Source organism: Vulpes vulpes, chromosome 4, assembly GCF_048418805.1.
Source record: "Vulpes vulpes isolate BD-2025 chromosome 4, VulVul3, whole genome shotgun sequence".
In the NCBI taxonomy this organism is placed as follows: Eukaryota; Metazoa; Chordata; class Mammalia; order Carnivora; family Canidae; genus Vulpes; species Vulpes vulpes.
Window position 1 is genome coordinate 83,129,782 of NC_132783.1, and position 21,351 is coordinate 83,151,132.

General features: G+C 35.5%; 1 protein-coding gene across 2 annotated transcripts in view; it reads left to right on the forward strand.

The window, feature by feature from the left end:
- Nucleotides 1-21,351, forward strand: part of MCU (mitochondrial calcium uniporter) — a 197,749-nt gene that overhangs the window by 163,986 nt on the left and 12,412 nt on the right. For both annotated transcript variants that reach the window (XM_026004316.2, XM_026004325.2), the window contains exons 3-4: nucleotides 10,773-10,943; nucleotides 12,060-12,164. In XM_026004316.2, the coding sequence (XP_025860101.1) occupies nucleotides 10,773-10,943; nucleotides 12,060-12,164 (276 nt within the window). The remainder of the gene's footprint in view (nucleotides 1-10,772; nucleotides 10,944-12,059; nucleotides 12,165-21,351) is intronic.

Here is a 21,351-nt window from a genome sequence, read left to right on the forward strand (position 1 = left end):
GGGATGGGGAGATTTCTTACTTGTCCTAACAGATTAGGGCCCCACCTTTAGGACCTCATTTAACCTTAGTTACTTCCCAAAGACCCATCTCCAGATAGTCACACTGGGAATTAGAGCTTCAACATATGAATTGCGCAGGGATACATAATTCAGTACATAGTGGGTAATATGAAGGAGATCAGTTTCTGATGCATTAAAATAAATTATATCTAAAATTTTTATGTATAAATTGTTGGAATTTTTTCAGGAAATAGGGCCAAAGGAGGAATCCATATCTTTACAGTGTCTCAAAGAGGTCAGTTATCCAAAAATACTAAGAAACATGGAATTGCTTTGTATAGCATACACTGTTTTTCTTCTTGTTGCCCTCAGTGGAACAAATCAAATTTCTTATCTTGAGATTTAAAAGGCATGATTGGAAATTTTCCATGGATGTATTCTGATTGATTGATTGATTGATTGATTTATATTCTGATTTTAGACTTTGGGTTTTAAGACCTTAGTTTTTAGGAAAGTCGGGAGAAACTATTAAAGCAGGTATTTTTTTCACATATTCTGATTGAATCTTCAGAGCAGCCTTGTGAGATTTTTGAACCCCTGTATTATAAGAGAGGTTATAATGAGGTTATAGTGAGAAAACTAATGTACAATTATTTTCAGTAGTGTGCCAATTCAAGGTGTCCTCTGTGGTAGAACTTGAGTACTATCAAATCTGAGATTCCAAAACCATACTATTTCAACTGCATTCCACTGTCCCCACTTTAGGACTGTATTCTGCTTCTCACTACCCAGAAATTAAAGTGGGTCAAAGGTCAACGTTTGATAAAGTTACTTTCACAGCACCCAATCAAGAGCATTAACTTTTATTTTATTTTATTTTTAAAGATCTTATTTATTTATTCATAAGAGACAGAGAGGCAGAGACACAGGCAGAGGGGGAAGCAGGCTTCTTGTGAGGAGTCTAATGCAGGACGTGATCCCAGGATTCTGGGATCACGACATGCCAAAGGCAGATGCTCAACCACTGAGCCACCCAGGCAGCCCAAGAGCATTACTTTTAAAAGGAAAAAAATGTTACAGTACTATATTGGGACAGGACATCATTTTTACAAAAGCAAACACAAATTTTTAATTCTCAGTAGAATGAGTGCATGAACAAAAAGAAAGGAGGGGATGACCTTTTTAGCATAAATGGTTTTGACATGTATGAGAAATATTTTCATTAACTCATTTTAAAAGAACCAGAATTAACAAAAGGTACATAACTTATACAGCTATTTAACATCAGACTGATGATACCATATATTCAAAGATGATTTACAACTTTGTGTTTTTCTAACTTTCATCATTTAAGCTTCATAATAACTTCACAAAAATAGTTTTTACATAGTTTATAGAGATTCAGTTGTACAAATACTGATTCACTTGAGGTATAAAGTGAAATATGTAGTTGATGTGATTAAAATTAATTATAGGGGTGCCTGGGTAGCTCATTCAGTTAAGCTTTAGGGGTGCCTGGGTAGCTCATTCAGTAAGCATCTGACTAGTGGTTTCTACCCAGGTCATGATCCCAGGGTCCTGAGGTCAAGCATCAGACTTTGTGCCTAACAGGGAGTCTCCTTGTCCCTCTCCCTCTGCTCCTCCCTCTTCTCTTTCCTGACCCCTCAAATAAATAAATTCTTTTTTAAAAATTAATTTATATTACTGGTTATAAAGAGACAACTGGATTAATCAATCTACTAAAGTTACAATTATATAATTGGGATTTCTTATTGCTATGGAAAAATATTATCTATAAAACATATATTAAGAAGAATAATATTTTATGTCCTTTATTGAAGGACATAAAAGAAGATGAAAAAAAATTAGAGTTATAACACATTAATGAATGTGAAGACAATATTGTAAAAATGTCAGCTCCCCTCACATGAATTTATAAACTCCAGTGCAATGCTAATCTAAACCCCAACAGTAACTGCTGAACTTACTCAAAAACTCATACGAATGAATAAAACTATACAAATACCTGAGATAAATTTGGAGTACAAAAAGGGAGGAGGTTTGCCCTAACCACATATTCCACATACTAGGATGTATTTTTAAAACCATAATAATCAAAACAGTGAAATACTGGTTCAGGAAAGATCGTAGGGTCAGATTAGAGGAACATTGCATATATGGAAATTTGAGGTATGATAGAATTAACATTGTAAATCAGAAGAAAAGGCAGACTATTCAATAAATGCTGCTGTTAAATTTGACTTCTTACCTCAAAGAAGTAAATTCCAGATGGCATAAGGAGTAAAGTGTGAAACAAAGAGCTCAAAAAGGAAAAGAAAATTTGGCCAAATTTATATTGGAAACTAAAAACAAGGAGTGCTGGTAACTCTCTTAGCTTTCTTCTTATTTAGAATAAGAATAAAAAATCTGGTTTTTCAACGGATGAATAAATTGTGGTATATTCATACAATGAAATTCTACATAGGACTTTAAATGAATGATCCAGAAATGTGATTCAATTTGGATAAATCTCAAAGCATTATTGAGCATAGAAGGCAAGTTGTAGAAGGTTGAATACAGTGCAACCATTTATGTAATATCTAAGTACATGTAAAAACCATGCAAAATTTAGTTATTAATACCATATAGCAAGTTATGGCAATACTTAGTGGCTTAAAACAATAACAATCCATTATTTCTTGTTTTTATGCATTTGGAATTCAGGCGCAGTTTAGATGGGCAATTCAGGATCTCATGGGGTTGCTACAATCATCTAAAGGTTTGATTGGGGCTAGAGGATTCAATTCTAAGATGACTTACAATATGGCTGAGAAGTTGGTACTGGCTCTTTATAGGAGACTCCACTTCTTCTCAATGTTGGCTTCTCCATAGGGCTGCAGAATTGTCCTTGTGGCTACTGGGTTTCCTCAGAGCAAGTGATCCAAGAGAGCAAGACAGAAGCTACAGTCTTTTATGCATAGCCTGGGAAGTTACACACCATCACATCTGCTGTATTCTACTGATTTTGACAGACCAGCCCTGATTTGATGTGGGATGGGACCACACAAGGATATGAATACCTAGAGGCAAGGATCATAGAGAGCCATCTTAAAGGCTGGCTTCCATATACTATATATGGTATATTGAGCTGTGTCTGTGTCTGTCTGTGCGTGTCTGTCTGCCTGCCTGCTTGTATGTATATAATGGATGGGAATGCTAAACACCAAATACCAACTTCAAGATAGTGGTTTCCTTTGAAAAAAGAAAGATTATTCTGTTTAAGTGTAGATAATGTTTTGAACAGGAGCAAGGCTGAAATAAAGTAAGGAGTCCAATTACAGTGTAGCTGATAGAAGAAGGTGTTGTTGGCCTGGACTAAGAAGATGTTGATAGTGGAGAGAATTGGAAGGATTGAAGATGTTTAGGAAATAGAATGAAAGGCCATGGTGACTGATTAGATAGGAAGAATATCATGTTCTGGTTCTTAGAGTAGTCAGGGATATCAGACAATTTTCTGAATTGGGCAGTTGTTAAATAATGGTGGTGTTATTGACTGAGATGAGAATTGTCAGAGATGAGTGGTAGTGGTTCGGGGAAGATTATTAAATTTTAGGATTTTTTGAGTTTGAGGTATGTGTATAGGAAACTTAGCAGAGAATTGAATATAGATTTGGGACATCAGCAGCATTTAGATGGTACCTGACAATATGAAAGGACATGAGATTGCCTGGAGAGTGTATGGATTGAGAAGCACAAAGACTGGGGGCAAAGCACTGAGAAACTTTCAAAAGGGATGAATAGGGGAAGAAGAACCTATGAAGGAAAATGAGAAAGTGTAGACAGAGACAGAAAGATACAAAACAACCAGGAGAGTATGAAATCACAGAAGCCAAAAGGAAAACTTTTTATAAAGTGAAGAAGTAGGTGGACATATTAGATATTCCTAAAACAAGCAAGTTAAGGGCTAACATTACCACTGAATTTAGCAACCTAAATCCCATATGACCTGGAAGATAATGACTTGTTAGTCATTTTTGGATGAGATCCAAAGCCACTTTGCATTGGGTTGAACCTTAAAAATATCATTTAACCATAATGGACTTTATTGTTCTTAGCTGCAAAAGAAGGACAAAGTCTATATGATTTCTCTGTCTCTTCCAACACTAAAAGTCTATGCTTATAGTTCACATTTTTATGCATAGTAATGCAGAAAGAAGAAAAGAAACAGACAAGATATTAAACCACTGGAATCTTATATCATATAAGGTTCACCTTTGCAAAAAAACACCCTATATGTGCTTCCTTATTATACCAGTTCCCTTTCGTAAGTCCTTAAGATATATACAGTCATGTTCATACATGAGATGATCTATTTTGAAGGACTTTACCCATGGTTTTGGACATCAAAGAAGTTTCCTAAATGAACTTAACATTCCTACTTAACAATTGGCTAAAAAATAAGTATTTCTACATTACAACTTTTTCTGTACCTGATGCCCTAGACTTTTTTATAAATGTAGTCCTTCTTCAACCCCAAATGTCTATTGTCCTTGCACTTCTCTTAGTCTGGAAAATCCCTTGCCTTTTGGTTTTATGCGTGAATCCACTGTCATATTCTCCTTCTCAATATTCATATTGGTTGACCCATAATTTCTGGATTTCTTTGAAGCAGACTACCTCAGAACATACTTAGGTTATTTTCTTATATTATTGAAATGGAAATCAAAGCAAAAGATTAAAAATAAACCCCAGGGAAGAACTACCTGGTGCAATTTGCACTTAAAAAGAATTTTTGTCTCTAGAGAATAGGAGCTGACAATTGTCAGTAGCTTGTAAATACCCATTGTGACTTTGCTACAACCAGCAGCTATTTTACATATTGTTAAACTTGAGGAGCTTGGGTAATTGTTCTTGGTTGCAAACCAAGAAATCTGACATTTACATTACAATCTAGTGTGTGGGAATGGGGGAGGCTTAGGATTTATTTCAAAAACAGTATTATAATGAAGGTTTGTCAGTCCTGAATTGTGTTATTCCATGCAGTTTCTCAAAGCTTTCATGTTTCACTCCTTTGAAAGGCTTCATGATCTTTAGTGTAAAAATGTGGCTGAGAAAGACCTTAATTTTCTCTGTTGACTTCATCTCAGTTATTTTAAAACAGTAACCCCTAAGCACTTAACCTGCAAAACTGAAGCTTTAGTGAAATCTTCCATGCTTTTGTGTTTAAGATTCCCATCTTTTATTTAAATTCACCTCTGTCTGGGCAGCCCGGGTGGCTCAGCAGTTTCGGGCCGCCTTTGGCCCAGGGCCTGATCCTGGAGACCCGGAATCGAGTCCCATGTCGGTCTCCCTGCATGGAGCCTGCGTCTCTCTCTGCCTGTGTCTCTGCCCCCCCTTGAAAAAAATAAAATAAAATATTTAAAAATAATAATAATAAATTCACCTCTGTCTACTTCTTGAAATCTGTGGCAGAATAGTTTTTTCACATATAGAAAGAAGATAAGGGGGTGGGGCACAGAAATAAATAAGTCAACCAATTTTATGATGCCATCATCATCACTGCCTTTAGAAGTGAGGATATTCATATTAATGGCTCTGACTTTAAGGAAACACTGGATTGCTAAGGATTCTTTTAGCAATGACAAAGAAACTGACAATTTCCAGATATCTTTAGACATTGAAAACTTTAGATAGTACTTATTATAAAGTTCATATTATTATCTTTGGCCTCTTCTTCCTAAAGAAATATAAACTACCCGTTTGGAAGAATTAAAGAAATAGAGATTTCTGTCTTTTAAATTTTTATGTAAAAATTCAAATCATGTATCCACAGAGGATTAACTACTATGGGAATTGCTGCCCTACTGTTAACAACAAGACCACCAGACAAAATATGTAAAACAAATTTGTTTAGACATTGGACAATAAGGACAAGATTGTGACCTCTGAGAGAAGAAGAGCAAATGGGATTGACCTTATACTGCCTCAGCTCACAGCCTGAAATTTTGGCTAAATTCTAAACCACAAGACCAGGCTAGAATAACTTCCAATATCAATTACCAGAAATTGTAAAATGGATAATTCTTAGTACTCATACAGGGCCAGAAATCATTAGACTTCCCTCCAGCCAGAGAAGAGGTATCATTGAATATATGAATGTTCAATGTGCATTGAATCTTAGAAGTGGGGCCAAATTTGGCCCTATAACAAAGTAATCTCTAGATCTGTCCTAAGAAACTTTCTAAAGGACCTGAAAGGATCAAAATAGCATGCAACCAATGATACAACAAGATCCAGCACTTAATGTAAAATCACAATGTCTAGCTCCAAATCCAAAATTACTAGGCAAATGATGAAGGGGGGAAAAAGAAAAGAAAAATTAGTCAATAGAAACAGATCTAGAAACAACAGATGATGGAATTAATAGACAAGGATTTTAAAATAGTTACTATAAATGTCTTTATATTCAGGAGAAAAAAGGAAAATAAGCATAAAATGAAGAAAATAGAACATACAAAAATAAACAGATGTAACTTCTAGAGATGAAACAAATAATATCTGAGATGAAAAGCAGTTGTAGAGGGAACTAACAACATATTTAAACACTCCAGAAATGAAGTGTATGGCAGTTAAAACTATCCAAAATTAATCTGAGAGGGGGGGAAAAAACCTGAAATACATGAAAAGAGCCTCAGTGCCCTGTGAGACAGCACTACATCATCTAATAGAAGTATAAATGGAATCTGAGAAGGAGAGTAGTAAGAGCTAGAAAAAATACTTGTGTAATACCAAAAATTTTCAAATTTGATGAAAACTATGAGCTCATAGATCTAAGAAATTTAATAACTCCCATGTTAGAATACTTATAAAGCCATAAAAAGGAACATTATAATCAAATTATTGAAAACCAATGGTAAAGAGAAAATATTAAAAGCAGCCATAGGGAAAAAAGACATATAAAGCAGAGGAATAAGGAAGACTATACATGAACTTATCATATACTATGCAAACCAGAAGACTTAAGTTCTTTAGAGTACTAAATAGAAAAAAATCTGTTCACCTCGAATTTTTTATACTGCAGAATGTTCTTCAAAAATGAAGGTAAATAAACTTTTTCAGACTTACCAAAATTGGGGAGAATTTATTGTCAACACATCTGTCCAACAAGAAATGTTTAAGGAGGCTCTTCAGACAGAAGGAAAATGATGCTAAATAGAAATTTAGATCTATAGAAAAAATATTTTTCCTCATTTTATAATTTCTTTAAAATCTAATTAGTTATCAAAATAAAAATAATGGATTGTGTGGTTTGTAACATGCAGATATAAAATGTATGAGAACAATAGTACAAAGCAAGAGAAATGGAAGCATATTTATCTAAGATATTCTACATTGTACCTAAAGTTGTAAGTTTTATGAAGATCAAGTGAAAGAAGTTAAAGATGTAAATTGTAAAACTTTGAGCAAGGTTCAGCAAACCCAATAGGTCAAATCCAGGCCACTGCTTATTTTTGTAAATTAAGTTTATTGTAATAGCTATGCCCATTTGTTTACATACTGTCAGTAGCTACTTCTGCACAGTGCACTCTGTAGTTCAACAGAGATCTTTATGGCCCACAAGACATAAAATCTTTAATATCTTAGCCCTTACAAAGTTACCTGGGTGGCTCAGTTGTTGAGTGTCTGCTTTGGCTCATGTCATGATCCCAGGGTCCTGGGATCAAGTCCCACATCAGGCTCCCCACAGGGAGCCCGCTTCTTCTTCTGCCTATGTCTCTGCCTCTCTGTGTCTCTCATGAATAAATAAAGTCTATTTTAAAAAATAATAATATCTAGTCCTTACAGAAAAAGTTTGCCAACACTGACTGTAGGTAAACCCCTAAAAATATGAAAAGGTATGGTTAATGAGCCAATAGTAGAGATTAAGTGTAATCATAAAAATAGTTAATCTAAAAGAGAGCAAGACTAGAGGAAAAGTAGAAGAAAGAACAGGTGGGTCAGTCAATAAAGAAAGAAGCAAGACATACACAAGTAGATTTATACACAACCCTACTGATAACGTATTAAATGAAAATAATGTACACACTTTAATTGGGCTGAGATTGGTGGGCACCTGGGTGGCTCAGTTGGTTAAGTGTCCAACTCTTGATTTCAGCTCCGGTCATGATTTCAGGATCCTGAGATTGGCTCTGCTTCTGGCTCCACTTTCAGCTTAAAATTCTCGTCCTGTCCCTCTTTCCCTCACATTTGTGCAGTCTCTTTATTTCCTCTCTAAAATAAAAAAGTCTAGGAAGAGACTTATTTATTTATCTGAGAGACTTATCTAAGATTGTCAGATTAGATAAAATAGCAAGACTCCACTATATGCTCTCTGCAGAAAACCCTTTTCTTTTTTAGGATTTTATTTATTTATTTGAGAGAGACAAAGATAATGAGAGAAAGAATGAGTAGGGAGGAGAGGGAAAAACCGGCTCTCCACTGAGCAGGGAGCCTGATGCAGGGCACAATCCCAGGACCCGGGGATCATGACTTGAGACAAAGGCAGTCACTTAACTGAGCCACCCCCTCTGTTGAACTACAGAGTGCACCCACGTACCCCAGAAAACCCATTTTAAATATAGACATGAATAGGTTAAAAGTAAACGGATAAGAAAGGGTATAGCACAGAAACATATGTCTATGCAAAGACTTGAAAGTGACTAATCATAAAAACTTTTCTCATAGTAGCTAGAGACTGGAAACAGTCCAAACATCAATCAGGAAAATGAATAAGTCATGGTATATCCATACAGTGAAATACCACTCAACAATAAAAAATGAACTACTAATGCATGCAACAACACGGAATAATCTCAAAATCATTATACTGAGAAAAGTCAGATACAAAGTCTGTACTATATGATATGATTCTAGTAATGTAAAAACTCCAAAAAAGCTAAATACAATCTGTATTGACACAAATCAAATCAGTGGTTGCCTGGGGATTAACTCAGATAGGAAATTGGAATTTGGGAGAGTAATGGAAATGTTCTTTATCTTGGTTACTGTGTCAAAACTCATCAAATGTCTATTTAAAATAAAAGTATTTTATGTTATTTACAAACTATGCCTCGATCAAGGTTACTTTTAAAATGTACTGAAAGAATGTAGTGGAGGGGTACCTGGGTGGCTCAGTCAGTTAAATGTCTGTCTTCAGCTGAGGTCATGATCCCTGATATCATAGGTCCTGGGATTGAGCTCTGCATTGGGCTCCCTACTCAGTGAGGAGTCTGCTTCTCCTTCTCCTTCTGCCCCTCCCCCCACTGCTCATCCTCTCTCTCTGATTCAAATAAATAAAGTCTTTTAAAAAAATGTAATGTGAGGCTATTGTATATATTATAGGCCTTATAAATTTACTAGAATGAGCAAGGAAATAGGATGTAAAAAATTATAATTTTTTAATAAATTTTTAAATAAATTTTATAAATAAAAATTATAGCACTGAAAGTGTGATACATTTGGAATCTCCAGAAGATTAATCTGTATATATTTCCTCTCAACTCTGCAATTTTGAGGGTTATGAGTCCTTAGAAACATTGTAGAATTTATTTTTTATTCTTAAAAAGCTAATAAACATTATCATGTATATATCAAGCAGTGTGTTGTTTAATTTTTTTTTAAGATTTTATATATTTATTTGAAAGAGAGAGTGATTGAGAGAGAACACAAGTGGGGGCAGGGACAAAGGGAGAAGCAGACTCACCACTGAGCAGGAAGCCTGACATCTGGCTGGCTCTATCCCAGGACCACAGGATCATGACCTAAGTCAAAAGCAGATGCTTAACTGACTAAGCCACCCAAGTGCCCTGTGTGTTAAGTGTTTTAAATGATTTACTTATTCCTTGAAACAACTCTGTCAGTTAAGGATTAAATCTAATATGCCATGAAAGTGTGGCCTCAGAGAAGTTATGTAATATGTCCAAAGTTATAAAGTCAAGATTCCATCCCAGATTTGCCACTAAAGCCTATTCTCCTTCACAGGCTAGTGCTAACTTACCATCTTTAAATCTTAGTTGCTTGTGTAAAAAATTCTGCTTCAGAATTTATTATTTAAAAAATGCATATGAAAATTATTTCAAAAGTTATTTTATTTTGACATTTGTTTTAGTTACTAAGGCTTTGTAAATCAAGACTATTGAGGAAAAAGATAAGGAAATAGGAATTCTGTGCCATAATGTAGAAAATCTTTTCAGTTTTATAGCTTATGATAATGTTTCCCTTAATAACTTTTGTTAGAAAATCCCAAATGGTTGAGTTTTGGCTTCTAGCTGACCTGAGGATGATGTTCAAGAGAACATGGAAAGAATTGTTTTGGTTATGTTGTAATATATTCACATCATCTAAGAGAATACTGATTTATCAAGTACCCTGGAAATAATAATCTTCCTCAATAGAACTAGGGTTTATAATTACCAATACCAAAATCTTTACCTCAGATTCCTGGGAAAGTCTCTCCTTGACCTACTTAGAAGATAATCCTCTGCTTGGGTTTGGTTTGTTGGTTTGTTTTTTTTTTTTTCCTGAAAAGTGAATTGTGTGATCCATATGATTGATCTTCCATAAGCCAGTTCTCAGAATAACCTTCAACAAAAGATGAAGGGCATATTCTTAAACCTTTGAAAACATTTTAAGCCACATTGATGATAATAGTCCCTATATAAGAATAGTAATAATGTAGCTTTAACTTCTAATGAAATCTAATTATCATATGATTACGGGTCTTTTTCATTCAGATGTGACAGTGGTGTATCAAAATGGGTTACCTGTGATATCTGTGAGGCTGCCATCCCGGCGTGAACGCTGCCAGTTCACACTTAAACCTATCTCAGACTCAGTTGGTGTGTTTTTACGACAACTTCAAGAAGAGGATCGAGGAATTGACAGAGTTGCAATCTATTCACCAGGTACGGTCACATTCATTATTAATTCCCACCCAACCCTCATTTCACCCCAGACCACTTCTGCGTGCACACACACACACTGCTACTAAAGAATCCCACACTCTTAACTTTAGAACACATATTTTTTGCTGAGCAAATGTCAAGAGAGACAATTATTTCTCTTGCAGTTCTCAAAATATAATTGTTCAATTTTAGAACTGTATATACACAGAAGTCTCATTCAGAAGCACCTCACATATAATGCCACAGGCAAAGATAAGCAATGACATTTTATGTTCTTGAACCTTTTATTATTATCCTAGGTATAAAATAAATTTTTCTAGTAGTTGAGATCTCATCTCTGGAGAAGAAATACTAGGACTTCTTTTTAGATCTTCTGCCTTTCACATGAAAGTTTTCAAAGTAAAGACATACGTGTTTGGAAAAGAATGTAAAATAAGGCACTAAAAAATTCCCATTTGATTTGACATCTGTCCTATTTATTTGAGTGCCTTACATTTTTTTCCCATTCTTCGAAAAATCTTAAACCTACTGAAAACATAAAAGACTACATAGGAAGTACCTATTTACCCTTGGATTTATCAGTTATCAATTTACTACATTCTATACTTCATAGTGTTTAAGTATACTTAATTCTCATCTTATCTAGTAATATAATTAGTATACCAGTATGGTGTATTTTGCTGACGCTAACATCTGTCCTATTAAATTATTTGCAACTAATCAGTAATTATACTGAGAAGTACCATACATAGAAAGCATTGTGTTTTTATCAACCAACTTCCATCATAGATATATGATATCCATGCTGCTCTCCCAGTGACCCTATATTTCCAGTTAACATCTATATATCTATGTAATTGTTTTACTTATTCATGAAGTTCTGTTAGAAAAGTATATTGTTAAATCTTCATGGACTTGAGGCCATAAAAGCAAAAAACCTCAGATAATAAAAGCTTTATTTAGCATAGTACTTGGGAATGAGGCAAAAGTAAACTGGAATTTAAAAGAGAAGATATAATTTTTAAAATCTATTTTAAGGATTGCTTTTTCCTGATCATTCTTGAATAATTATGGACATATGACAAGTTTAAATTTTTACATTTAAATTTTTCACAGATGGTGTTCGAGTTGCTGCCTCAACAGGGATAGACCTCCTACTCCTTGATGATTTTAAGCTGGTCATTAATGACTTAACGTATCATGTACGACCACCAAAGAGAGGTAAAAAGTAATCTTGATAAGGTCAGACAAATGTGGAAGGGCTTTTGGAAAGAACTTTGTTTTTTCATGGATAACCTTGACAAGTAAATAATCAACAAAACTGAAAGTCTTAGGTCCAGATAGACTCTTTTCGTTGAAAACTCATTGAGTACCTCATACTTGAGTACCTGGTTAGTACACTGACTAAAAACTTAGATACCAGAATGCTTTATTATGGGATATTATCATGCATTCACATACATTAATATTCTAAATGAGCTCCTTCCCTCCATTTTACCTTTTACAAGGTAAAAGTCATATTCTTCTAATAAAATTGTAGGGGGAATCTTTTTATTTTATTTATTTTTTTTTAAGATTTATTTTTTTTATTTATTTATGATAGACATAGAGAGAGAGAGAGAGAGAGAGAGGCAGAGGCACAGGCAGAGGGAGAAGCAGGCTCCATGCCGGGAGCCCGACGCGGGACTCGATCCTGGGACTCCAGGATCACGCCCTGGGCCAAAGGCAGGCGCGAAACCGCTGAGCCACCCAGGGATCCCCCTGGGGGAATCTTTTTAAAATAAATTATGGACTTCTTGTCCTCTTAAACATTTGTAACAGGAATTAATCTGTTTTTTTCCTGATGGCTCAAGATCAGTAGTGTGAAAGTCAGTATAAAATAATAGTCCTTAGGAACTTCTGATGTATAATATATATGCGTTTATATAAAAAGCGTGGTATTTACCTCAGGTGCAAATTTTAAGAGGGTGCCCCCTCAAAAAAAATTTTGAATACCTCAGTAATCAAGATAAAATTTTAAGGAACTATTTTTTTAAAACCAAAGTTAATGCAAAATACCTGTGATGAACAAAATACCAAAATTTACATGAAGGCAATTGTATATTGATTTTTCTTTTTATCCCAGACTCTAAAATGGCTGTGCACAGTACTGATGCTAGAAGACTCTCTTAAAGTAGCCTTCAATTTGGATCTTTTTTGGTCATTTTTCTCTCTCTGCCATTGATCTTTCTTGTCGCTTATACTTTAAAGGTTTTCCTCCTTCCCCCTTACATGCTGCCTCCTTTACCTCCACCCTCTATACCTTTGCTCTTTTCTGAACTGTACCATTCTTTGCCATCCCAGTACTTGCTCACCTTTCTCTAAGGTACCTTTTCTCTGTCTTCCTAACCTTCTATTCCTCATGTGAAAATTGTCAAGGTCAGCTTTTCCACGAAGGCTTTAATGATCCTATTTTTTCTATTCTTTTTGCTCTGACTCCCAGCCAACTAGAAGTGACTAATCTGTTCTGTGAACTCTTCTTATTCCTCTTCTTTGTTAATGCTCAGACAGAAGGCGCTGTGATTTTGTGTTCCTCATTGTCTCAGGTGGTCATTCTGTATTGAATGAAGTAAGTGAGTTAAGGTGGTAGCATTTTGGTTGTTCAGAAGCCAGATTCTCTTCTGTGTGTGAGCTAGTTGACTAGCTTAGAAAAAGTGTAGTGAATACAGCAAGAATGGAAAAATGTCCTTGAAATAGTAAGACATTACTGAACCAGACTTTATCATGTTGGAATAACTGAGTAATGTAGACCAGCGATTGTTAGCTATATACCGGCTATGCTAATACGTTTTTCTTTCCCTGATTTTTGAACTAGAAGCTCTCTTTAAAATAACAAAAGTACAGGCCTTAGTTTACTCACTTTATTGTTGTTGTTCTTTAAAAATGCTCTTTCTTTTCCAGCTTTATTGACATATAATTGATATATAACATTGTGAAGTTTAAGGTGTACAATGTGATGATTGATAGACTTTAATATTACAAAATGATTGCCACAATAGGCTTAATTAACATCTCCATCACCTCACATAATTGTGTGTGTGTGTGTGTGTGTGTGTGTGTGTGTGTGTGTGTAGTAACACTTAAGGTCTACTTTCTCAGCAAATTTCAAGTATACAATACAATATTGTTACCTATAGTCACCATGCTGTACAACAGATCCCCCAAACTTACTCATTTTACAATGGGAAGTTTGGCACCCTTTGCAGTCATACCATAATACCATACGATCCACCAATCCCACTTTTGGATATATATCAATGAAAATGAAATCAGGATCTCAGAGAGATACTTGCACTCCCATATTCACTGAAGCATTATTCATAGTAGTGAAGATATGGAAACAACTTAATTGTCTGTCTGCAGATGAATGGATAAAGGAGTTGTGGTATGGTATATACATATAATGGGATATTATTCAGCTGTGAAAAAGAAGGAAACCTGCTATTTGTAACAACCTGAGAAAACCTTGAGGGCATTATACTTAGGAATATTTTGTGTGTGTATGTGAATTATCCTGAAAGTTCACATTCTATTTTATATTTTCTATTAGTAAAATTTTATTTTATTTAAGATTTTATTTATTCATGAAAGACAAAGAGAGAGAGAGGCAGACAGATAGGCAGAGGGAGAAGCAGGCTCCCAGTGGGGAGCCTGATGTGGGTCTCAATCCCAGGACCCCAGGATCACAACCTGAGCCAAAGGTAGATGCTCAACCACTGAGCTACCCAGGTGACCCTGTTAGTAAAAATTTTAAAGCTTATTAATATATCCTTACATTAGGTATAATAAGCAAGACAGTAAGCTTCCATATATTATGTTGTCAAAAATGAGAGGCTTTTGGGCAGCCCCGGTGGCTTAGCAGTTTAGCGCCGCCTTTGGCCCAGGGTGTGATCCTGAAGACCCAGGATCAAGTCCCACGTCAGGCTCCCTCTATGGAGCCTGCTTCTCCCTCTGCCTGTCTGTCTGTCTCTCTCTCTAATAAAATAAATAAAATATTTTTTAAAAAAATGAGAGGCTTTTAATCAATGACTAATTCTAAACAGCCTGTCTAAATTCTTTATTTTCAGAGTAAAAAATGAATGTTTTAGGTTTTTAAATAGGGTTATTCCTGAGCTGAATAATAAAAAGTAAAGGTAGAAACTGAAAGGGGGAGATATATTTGATTCTCTGGTAGTCAATTTGGCACTCTAACAACTCTTTGCTTTATCTACATCTCAGAATTGTAGAATACTACTTAGCTTCCCCAAAAGTCAGTTAGGATATGAAGTTTGTGGGGCACCTGGCCACTCATTTGGTGCAGCATGCAACTCTTGATCTTGGGATTAGGAGTTTGAGCCCCACATTGGGTGTAGAGATTACTTAAAAATAAAATCTTTAAAAAAAAGGAACATGAAGTTTGCAAAGGTTAAAAGTTTATAATTCATGGAATAACTAGAAATTGAAATGTGAAATTTGGTAAGCTCAATGACACTGGTGTAGAATTTTTAAAGTATCTTCTTTTTAAGGATTAATTTGTTTATTCTACATAAAGCATATGAGTCAGGGGAAGGGCAGAGAGAGAATCTCAAGCTGACCCCCTGCTGAGAACAGAGCCCTTCACAGGGCTTGATCTCACAACCCATGAGATCATGACCTGAACTGAAACGAAAAATCCAACACTCAACCCAACTCAACTCAGCTGAGCCACCCAAGCACTCCTAAAATATCTTTTCAGCGTTTAAAACATTTTCACACATTATAGTTCTCTTATCTCTGTTATTAGACAATGAGAGATTATGCCATTAGATACCATTTCTCACAGGAGCTCAAATCATACTGTTTCAAGTCCGTAAACACTTTTCCCCAAACTTTTAAAACATAGTAAAAATTGGGCAGCCCTGGTGGCTTAGCGGTTTAGCGCTGCCTTCAGCCCAGAATGTGATCCTGGGAACCCAGGGTCAAGTCCCACATTGGGCTACCTGCATGGAGCCTGCTTCTCCCTCTGCCTGTATCTCTGCCTCTCTGTGTCTCTCATGAATAAATAAATAAAATCTTAAGAAAATAATAATAATAAAAAAAAGAAACCATAGTAAAACTCAAAAATGTAAGAAACAACAAGTGTTGGTGAGAATGTAGAGAAAAAGGAGACTGGTACAGGCAATTAAAAATAATTAAAATAGTTGAATAATTAAAAATAGAAGTACTCGGGGCAGCCCCAGTGGCTCAGCGGTTTAGCGCCTGCCTTCCACCCAGGGCGTGATCCTGGAGACCCAAGATCGAGTCCCATGTCGGGCTCCCTGCATGGAGCCTGCTTTTCCCTCTGCCTGTGTCTGTTACCTCTCTCTGTCTCTCTCTCTCTGTCTCTCTCCCCGTCTCTCATGAATAAATAAATAAAAATCTTTAAAAAAAAAAATAGAAGTACTCTACGATCCAGTAATCACACTATTGGGTATTTACCCTAAAAATACAAAAACACTAATTCAAAGGGATACATGCACCCCTGTGTTTATAGCAGCATTATTTACAGTAGCCATATTATGGAACCAGCCCCAGTGTCCACGTAGATGAATGGGTAAAGAAGATATGGTATGTATGTATGTGTGTGTACATATATATGCACACACAATGGAATACCATTCAGCCATAGAAGAAAATGAAATCTTGCCTTTTACAATGACATAGATAGAGCTAGAGAGTATAATGCTAAATGAAATAGTCAGAGAAAGACAAATACCATATGATTTCACTCATGTGGAATTTAAGAAAAAACAAATGAACAAAGTAAAAAGAGAAACTAAGAAACAGACTCTTAACCAAAGAGAACAAGCTGATGGTTACCAGAGGTAAGGAGAGTGGGAAGATGGATGATACAGGTCATGGGGATTAAGGACTGTACTTGTTGTGATGAACACCAGGTGTTGTATGGAAGTGTCACTATATTGTTATAAGAATCACTATATGGTTCACCTGAGGTTCACCTGAAACTAATATAACACTGTATGTTAACTATATTGGAATTAAAATTTTTTATAAAGATCTTTTAAAAACATAGTAAAGAAAACCATTTTCTTTTGATGATACATAAAACAGATTTTAATTTTATTTCTATCATATTATCTTCCTCTCCCTGTCTGAGGAAGATACTGCTGGCATCCAAATTACCAGTCTTTTTCAGCTGCATCAAGAGAGCTGTTTGAATTTCTGTATTTAAGAAGGTTGGCAGTCATGCAGATGAGCAGGCATATTCCTCTTCCCCACATTAGAACTCTTTTATAGTGAAAAGGCTAAACAGAAAAGCAATTGAAAGTACTAAGGCTCAGGGATCAAATGATGAGGAGGAACACTAGGATTATATATACCCACGGAGCAGATGGAACAAATCTAATAAAAGAATTAATGAAGGAGAACTTTTCCAGGACAGTTTTTTAAGTTTTGAAATAGTTTTTTCTACTCACTGCCCCCCTCTCAACTTTCACTTCTCTCCTATTTTTCTTTTCCCTGTTGATGTGTGGCACTTTAGAACTAAAAATGCTATATGTTGTGTACTAGAAAACCTGAACTTTACACACTTCCATCAGGCATTGATGATAAAGGACGTATTGATAGAGGATCGAATAAAGGCCTATTTAACCTTTATGTGGGATTGACAGTCTGTAAGTATTACAGATACTTAAGTGTTAACAACCCTTGTACCTAACCTCAAAATTGAATGGAAAGAGGCAGAAAAAACCTGAAATGAAACCAAGGGACCAGGTCATAGCACTAAGTCTAGCTGGAAGCATCATTGCATTCTTTTGATTACCATAGCTATGGCTAGATTGCCCTCTGCCCACAGGATTAGAAGAGTAACTGTTTTAGCAATTAGATTATTTTAAACCTAATCTAAATATAAAATAGAGGAAGGCCTATGGAAAGAGAGTACTTTAAAAGGTCTTTTATCTCAGTCCATGTTGAAATAATAATTAACTGCCTTCGACTTAGTATTGGGGAGGAAGAGAATATAATTTAAATCACTGGTTGTTGAAAGTTATTGTGCTAAGGAGAATCATTTTGATTCTCACTAAGCCCTTTTCCCCATTTATCCATCCAGAGGCTACTGGAAACCTTGCTTCTCTCTTAATGATGTAAATGACTTGAGAGAAACAGTTGAACACGCAAACCAAATAAAAACAATAAGTACTTTATCAGAGACTCAACCAAAGTCCTTCTCAAACCATTCTAGTAACTAAGACTTTTAATACCCATTATGTTAACACATCTCTTTGCCCTTCTGTACCTTAATTTCCTGGCACTGATGTTAAGTGCAAAAACATTAAAAATTTCTAATTGCATTTGTAGTAAAGCATACACAGATCATCCAAAACTGTTGTTGTTAAGCCATTAGCAGATTTATCTTCTCTCATAATTTCATCTCCAAATATGTGGGCATATTTTTCTAGGTCAAAGGGTTTGAGGTTGATGTTTTCTTCCACCATGATAATACCTTGGAACCATGTTCTTCCTGACAAGAAAAATCTAACAAAATAAAGCCAATTCTCTTGAGTTTACTGGGGCTTTAGTAATTGGATATCTGTGAGATTGATCTATAAATTATCATTTCACGGTTTTTTCCATTGCTGTTAGAAAGTATCTGATTACACATTAAGTTTTTTATTTGTTTAGAATAGATAGTGCATTCACAAAGTTCAACTCCCAAAATCAAAGTATATATGGGAAAAAGTCTTCTTTTCCTTGTTCCACATCCACCTTTTGCTGCTTCTGTACGAGGAAGCACTGTTTTTAGTTTCTTATGTTTTCTGACAGACATTGTTGATGCATTTAAGAAAATATAAATGCATAAATCCCCCCCCTTTGTATGCAAATAATATCATACATATATACATACATAGTATTTGTATCAGTGAGGGTTCAACTGGGGAAGCAGAACCACATAATTATTATGGAATAGAATAATTGTTATAGGACTGAGTCAACCTTGTACAACTATAAATGAAGCTAAAAAAGTAAGAGTGGATTCTGAGGAAGGTGATGGTGGAGTAGGAGAACCCTAGGCTCTTCTCCCACAAATACAACTAGATGCCTATCAAATCCTCTTAAATACCTCAGAAATCAATCTAAAGACAGAACAAGCTCCACAACTAGAAAGAACAGTAGGGCATCTGGATGTCTCAGTTGGTTAAGCATCTGTCTTTGATTCAGGACATAATCTTAGGGCCCTGGGATGGAGCCCCACATCTGACTCCTCTCTCAGAGGGAGAGTCCTTTTCTCCCTCTCCCTCTGTCTCTACCCCTGTTCATGCTTGCTCTCTCTGTCTCTCACTCTCTCAAATAAATAAATAAAATCTTTAAAAAAAGATGAGGGGAGGGAAGAGGCTACATTGTAGATGGAGAAAAAGACATAACTGACTTTTGTAACACCCAGAGGCAGGCAGAGACTAAGACAAAATGAGAAGACAGAAAAATTTATCCCAAATGCAAAAACAAGATAAGGCTGCCGCTGGAGATCTAAGCAAAACATATAAGTAACATATCTGATGGAGAATTTAAAGCAGTGATCATAAGATTACTCTCTGGGCTTGAGAAAAGAATGGAAGATATTACTGAGAACTTTACCATAGAGATAAAAAGAGTTAAAAGGGAATCAAACAGGGATGCCTGCGTGGCTCAGTTGGTTAAGCACCTGCCTTCATCTCAGGTCATGATCTCAGGGTCCTGGGTTAGAGCCCTGCAGTGGGCTCCCTGCTCAGCAGGGCAGTCTGCTTCTACCTCTCCCTCTGCTGTCCTACTTCTTCTGCTCATGATCTCCCTCTCCCTCACTCTCTCTCAAATAAATAAAGTTTTAAAAAGGAATCAGAATGAGGAGTGCAATAAACTAGATTAGAAACACACTTCAAAAAGAAAAAAAATCCAAATATATCACTAAAGAAAAACAGCAAAACACAAAACAGAGAAAGACAAGAAAGGATCTAGAAACTTATTGATGGACTTTTATGTAATCTTAATCCTTTGCTATAGTATTTACTATAGTGTCAAATAATCTTAAATATGTGTCATTTAGGAAGTCTATGAGTGTATATGTAAGAAAAATACCTGGAAGTGATAGACTGTATCAAAGGGTAAATGGATCAAAAACTTAAATTTTGAAGAAGAAAAAATTTAAAAGTACTGAAATACAATCAAAACAGAAATATTTTTTGTAACCTTGGATTGAGAAAGAGCTTTCTAACTATAACATAAAACCCAGAAGCCATAAAAGACAAGATTGGTGTAAAAAATAAATGTTCTACACAGCAGAACCTATAATACGAATATTTTTAAGCTAACAAATTTTCAATGAACAGTATTCTCATAGAGACTTACATTTTGTAAAACAAATTCCAAGCCTGATTTCCAATTATATAGATTTTCAGATTATGATTATCTACACATATTTGATCATTAACATGTCCATATTTCATTAGGAAAAAAGAAAAGATATTTAGTTTTGCTTACTTGCCTCCTTTCCTCTTTTCTTCCTCCTCTATCCTTCCCCCTCCTTCCCTCCCATCCTTCCTTGGACTTCTACACAAATACAGCATTATAGTATTGAAAGTTAAAATGGGGGCACCTGGGTGGCTCAGATGGTTAAACATCTGACTCAGGTTGTGAATTTGGGGTTGTGGGATTGAGCCCCTCCCCTTGTCGTGCTCCATGCTCAGCTTGAGATTCTCTCTCCTTCTGTCCCTTCTCCTGCCCCCCTCAAAAAATAAATCTTAAAAAAAAAAAAAGTTAAAATTGAAAGAGCATACAATAGGAAAGTCATTGGATTACCAGTCTGAAGATTTTTGTCCATTCCCTGCTAGCTATGCAACTTCCTGTGAAAATTATTATTAGACCTCATGAAAGAGAGTAACCACTGCCTATATTATTTTTTTCCCTTTGTAGTGACTAGATCAGTAACTAATACAAAAACATATGTTAATCTTATCTCTAGGATTCAGACTCCTCATTTATAAATTTTGGCTGCCAAATTTACTCATGCTTTTTATTGTGAGGATAACATGATATAAATAATAGATGAAGAGATTTTGTTAACCATGGATAATTGATCACTACTTAAAGAGTTGTATTTTTGATAGGGGACCAAGCTTTCAGGAGCAATATTGTTATTGATCTAGTAGAAACATTATAACTCAGTTCCAGTCATGGAGTCAGGAGACATGGATGGACTCTATCACTTCACTGTGACATTCCAGACAAGCTACTGCCTTCTAGAGTGTAGCTTCCTCTTCTGGTAACTTTGGAGAGTGTAAAGCCATATGCAAATGTGAGCTACAACTTCAGTGCAAAGAAGACCCTGTTGACATGGATGACTTCTAGAACTCAAAGTGTTCTTGCTTTTGTCTGTTCC